At 62.5% G+C, this 5,168-nt stretch overlaps 1 protein-coding gene across 1 annotated transcript; it reads right to left on the bottom strand.

Moving 5' to 3' along the window:
- Positions 1–1,361: 1,361 nt before the first annotated feature.
- On the bottom strand, positions 1,362–4,402 carry LOC138682246 (protocadherin alpha-6-like). The gene has a single exon (XM_069772271.1). The coding sequence runs from the start codon at positions 4,161–4,163 to the stop codon at positions 1,362–1,364; it is 2,802 nt and encodes a 933-aa protein (XP_069628372.1). The 5' UTR covers positions 4,164–4,402.
- Positions 4,403–5,168: the final 766 nt, after the last annotated feature.

The raw sequence follows: 5,168 nt of genomic DNA, 5'->3' as shown, positions 1-5,168 counted from the left end.
GTCCTGTCTGGCAATGTCTTGTGGGATATTTGGAAAACAACGGACATATAGCGAACAATCCAGGCACAATGGAACTGATTATTCCGTGAGCCAGAGGCCTCTGCAGGCAGCAGGCCTCAAGGACGTAGCGAAGATTAACTGTTGCTACAAGTTTGATGAAGCAAGCACGAAAAGTAGAACAAGGCTAACTGTTGCTACAAAGTTTGATGAAATAAGCACAAAAAGCTGAACAAAGTTGGGCCTACGTGGCTGAAAGCAGGACACAAGACAAGATACAGGCGGAGGGAACCATTCGCGTGATCAGAAGGCCTTATCCTATCAAATTATTGTTTTAGGCGCGTGGACAGCATATGTTAACCAATCAACAGATGGCTTACGCATGAGCAGGAACTAAAATACTTATATAAACCAAGCTATTTGGGCAATAAAGTGGCATCTGCTTTGATCATATTGATTGTGTGCAGTGTCCGTGACTTCCGCGTCGACAACGTTCCAGGTATCTCCAAGGGAAATGTTGCAGACCTGAGAGCAAGACTATTTCTGCAGGTGACATTGTGACAGCTCTAAATGGCAATAGCATCAATTTCTTGCTCTGAAAAAACAACCCAACTGTTGATGAGCACCGCACTGCAACAGATGATATTGACTACGTAGCAGAATCTGGTTTGGGTTTTGTTTTGATGGGTTTATTTTGGTTGGGTTTGTTCTGCTTGTTAGGTTTTGCTTGTTTGGTGGTTTTGGGGTTGGGTTGTATTTTTTTCCCCCAACCATGTTTCCAGGGCTTCTGCAACCATGAGGCTGTTGATTCAAGTATTAGAAGAACATCAAAACACACCAGTGTATGCCACGTGACTTCTCTGGCCACAAACAAGAGACCAAAACCGGGGGGATGCTGGAAACAACAAAATGAAAAGGAAATTCCCGTCTCTAACACCTACCTTGTTGGGTGACACTCCTCTCCCTGAACACTTTACACTAGCAACTAGCGTTACAACGCACTTGGGAAAAAAACATAGGAAAAGTCTGTATTGCCTTCCCTACTTTCATAACTCGTCTGGTGGGCGAATAAAAATGCAGAAATTATACCACGGGGAGAGAAGACCCCGAACACCCAACTGTCACCTTCCATCACAACTCTCGCAGAAGGGAATCAAATCAGGACGAGGACAGAGTTTGCAACAAGAAACCACAGCAGATACCAGCACGGTCAGCAAAAAGCAACTCTAAGAAGCAGTAAATACTGCCCGCGGGACTGTCGCCACCACAGCCTGCATGCCTGGCATGCCTTCAGCAAGCTCGGGTGGAAATGCTGCGCACCAGCAAGCCCGGGGGGGCGTCCGCAAAGCTGATGTCGTGGCACCTCACATCGCAGTCGGCAGGGATTTCATTCCACGGGACAACAGCCCACGACCGCAATGATCACCTGCGGACGGCCACCGCTGCGGGGTGCGGCAACACCTTGCTCGCTTGCTTGCTTGCTTGCTTGCTTCCTCCCCCACAGCGAGAGCCCGGGGGCTCCGGCAAGGACGCCAACGTCCCGTGAACACCCGTAAGAAGCACCCGCCAAGCCCCCACCGCCCGCGGGCCCCGGCGGCTGAGCCCGGCTCCCACCAGCGCCTGCCCAGGGCCCGGGCGACAAGGGACACGGGAAGGGGGAAGGGGCGAGAGGCGACAAAGGGGGGGGCACTGACCGTGTCCACGAGAGCGGGCGCCTCCGGCTGCGTCTCCTTCGCCGCGGGGACGGGCGGCGGCGGGAAGTTGGGGCTGAAAACCATCAGGTCGCTCTTGCCCGCGCCCTCCGCCACGCACAGGCTCCGGCTCTGGCGCTGCGAGTACGACCAGCTCCCCACTTCGCTGGCGCACACCAGCGTCGCCGGCCCGGGCCCCGACAGCACGGCCGCCCGCGGCGCCCACCGCGACGCCCCGTACAGCACCACCGCCAGCAGGAACAGGCTCGACACCGCGCAGATGGCCACCACCAGCCACACGTTCGTCGCCGCCGCCGCCGCCGCCGCCGCGCCGCCCTCCGCGCCCGCCGCTGGCCGCGGCCCCGCCCCCGACGAGGACGAGCCCGCGGCCGCCAGCGCCGCCTCGGCGCCCTCCACCAGCGACACGCTCAGCGTGGCCGTGGCCGAGCGCGCCGGCTCGCCGTGGTCCCGCACCACGATCACCAGCCTCTGCCGCGGGCCGTCCGCCTCCTCCAGCGCCCGCGCCGTGCTCACCTCGCCGCTGTACAGCCCCACGCGGAACGGGCCCTTCCCCCGCGGCTCCCACAGCTCGTAGCGCAGCCACGCGTTGTAGCCCGAGTCCGCGTCCACCGCGCGGATCTTCGCCACCACCTGCCCCGCCGGCGCCCCCCACGCCGCCCACGCCCACAGCGCCCCCGAGCCCGAGCCCGAGCCCGGCCCCGACGAGCCCGCCGCCCCGCCACCCGGCCCGCCCCCGGCAGGAGCAGGCGGGAGCAGCGCCGGCGCGTTGTCGTTCTCGTCCACCACGAAGAGCTGCACCGTGGCGTTGCCGCACAGCGGCGGCTCCCCCGCGTCCACCGCCCGCACCTCGAACTGCAGCACCTGCACCTCCTCGTAGTCCAACGGCTGCAGCGCCCACAGCCGCCCGCTCTCCGCGTCCACCGACACGTAGCTCGACGCCGCCCGCCACCCCCCGCCCGCCACCGCGCCCCCGCCGACGCCCTCCGCCACCGAGTAGCTCACGCGCCCGTTGCCCGCCTCGTCCGGGTCCCGCGCCCACAGCCGCGCCAGCTCCGCGCCCGCCGCGTTGTTCTCCCGCGCCAGCACCGTGTACACGGCCTGCGCGAACGCCGGCGCGTTGTCGTTCACGTCCGACACCGGCACCCGCACCCCGCGGCTGGCGCGCAGCGCCGGCGCCCCGCCGTCCTCCGCCCGCACCTCCACCTCGTACTCCGACACCCGCTCCCGGTCCAGCGCCTCCCGCAGCACCAGCGAGTACGAGCCCGCGAACGTCGCCACCAGCCCGAACGGCGCCGCCGGCCACACCGCGCAGCGCACCCGACCGTTCGCCCCCGAGTCCCGGTCCGACACGCTCAGCAGCGCCACCACCGTCCCCACCGCCGCGTCCTCCGGCACCGGCACCGACAGCGACGTCACCCACACCTCCGGCGCGTTGTCGTTCACGTCCAGCACCTCCAGCTCCACGCTGCAGTGACCTGACAGCGGGGGCCAACCTTTATCTTTCGCCTTAACGTGTAGGTCATAGAAAGTTTCTGTCTCAAAGTCCAGGACGCGCGTCAGTCTGATCTCCCCGCTGTTCCTATCGATGCTGAACACCTCTGAGGCCGAGGGAGGCACAAAAGTATCAATTTCATAAAGCACCTCGCCATATATTCCCAAGTCCGGATCCGTGGCGTTCACGCGCGCCACCAGCGTCCCCTCTGCAGCGCTCTCCGGCAGCTGCACTTTGTACACCGACTGGTTGAACTGCGGTGCGTTATCATTCACGTCCAGCACCGAGATCACCAGCTCCATCGTGCCCGTCAGCGACGGACGGCCCCCGTCGCTCGCCGACAACACCAAACGGTGCTCAGGCATCGTCTCGCGGTCCAGAGATTTCGCGAGCACCAGGAACAGGGATTTCCTGTTCTCGTCAGAGGATTTAACATCGAGTGTAAAATACTCGCTGGGGCTGAGGGTATAGGAGAGCTGCGCGTTGGCTCCGACATCTGCATCCGACGCGCCCTCCAGCGGCAACCGAGAACCGGGCACCGTGGTTAATTCCGCGAGGCTGAGGTTTTTCCGGGCGGCGGGGAAGAGCGGGGCGTTGTCGTTGATGTCGGTCACCTCCAGCTCCACGTGGAAGACGCGCAGCGGCCGCTCCACCAGCACCTCCAGCCGCAGGGCGCACGGCGCGCTCTTCCCGCACAGCTCCTCCCGGTCCAGCCGCGAGCTCACCACCAGCGCCCCGCTCGCCCCGCTCACCTCCACGCTCGCCCGCCGGCCCTGCGCCACCAGACGCAGCCGACGCGCCTCCGGCTCGCCCGCCTCCAGGCCCAGGTCCTGCGCCAGCCGGCCCACCACCGTCCCGGCCTTGGCTTCCTCCGGCACCGAGTAGCGCACCTGCCCGCCGCCCAGCGCCCAGGCCGCCTGCAGCACCAGCACCCGCACCACGGGCCCCCAGCACACGCCCATCGCCGCCGCCGCCGCCCGCACGGGCCCCGCACGGCTCCCCGCCGCCGCCCGGATGCACCGGCTCTCCTGCCCGCCCCGCCCCGCCCCCCCGCGCTCACGGCCGGGCTCTCCGCCGCACCGGGGCGGAGCCGCCTCACCGCTCCGACCCCGTTTCTGAGCCTGCAGCGACACCGTGTGCTGCTCCGACGCCTCGCACGCTCCCCACCATCGCCAGCCCGCCGTCTCTCGCCTCGCTTCCTTCCGTGCTCCTCCTGCTTTGCCCCCTTCCTTTCTTTTTCCCCTCCTCCTCGCGTCTTTGCTCTTGCCTTCGTCCCTTCTTCTTTCCTCCTTCAGTTATCTCTTCGTATGCGTTTACCGCCTTCTTCCTTCCTTTCCTGACATTTTCCTTCTCTTTTATTCTTTCTCTTCCGTCTTCTCTTTCCAACTCCTTTCTGCTTTCTTCTCTTTCCACCTTCGATGTCCTCTTTCTGCTCTTCCTTCTCCTTTTCGTTCTTGCCCTGACGTGCCCAAGTCTTTACTCCCCTTTCCCTTCTCCTTCCATCCTTCGCTCTTCTTTACCCCCGCTGGCAGCTCGCCAGTCGCCTCCGGCGCCGCGGCGGAGACCGTCAAAGACGGAGCCAGCAGCGCTAATTACGGGCCTGCAGCGCCGCAGCGCGGTACTCTAACCAAGGCGGAGGCTCTTACGGACCAACTCTCTTCAGCGTCTACAGGTGACGTCGTGCTCGTCATCTCCTCCATCGTCTCTTCTTTCCTTCCTTTCTTCCTCTTTGCTTTCTTTTTACTTCCACCAATTGCTTCCTTGTCTTCTTCCTTCCCTTCTGCCATTTTCTGTTTCCTTTTCTCCCTTTTTTATGTTACCCTTTCTTCTCCTCATTCTTCTTCCTTCTGCCTTTCCTTAGCTCTATCCCTAGCTCTTCCCTTTTTTCCCCTGCCCTGCCTCATCTTTGCCTCCTAATCCTTTCTGTTTATACACAAACAGCCGAGCCATTGTATCTTCCTTTCTTT

This window comes from Haliaeetus albicilla, chromosome 27, assembly GCF_947461875.1.
Source record: "Haliaeetus albicilla chromosome 27, bHalAlb1.1, whole genome shotgun sequence".
Taxonomy (NCBI): domain Eukaryota; kingdom Metazoa; phylum Chordata; class Aves; order Accipitriformes; family Accipitridae; genus Haliaeetus; species Haliaeetus albicilla.
Note: the sequence above shows the minus strand (reverse complement) of the source record. Positions and strands in the feature narration are given on the sequence as shown.

Excerpts from the sequence above, each read along its gene's own strand:
- LOC138682246 (XM_069772271.1), bottom strand. The coding sequence starts at position 4,163 with ATGGGCGTGTGCTGGGGGCCCGTGGTGCGGGTGCTGGTGCTGCAGGCG.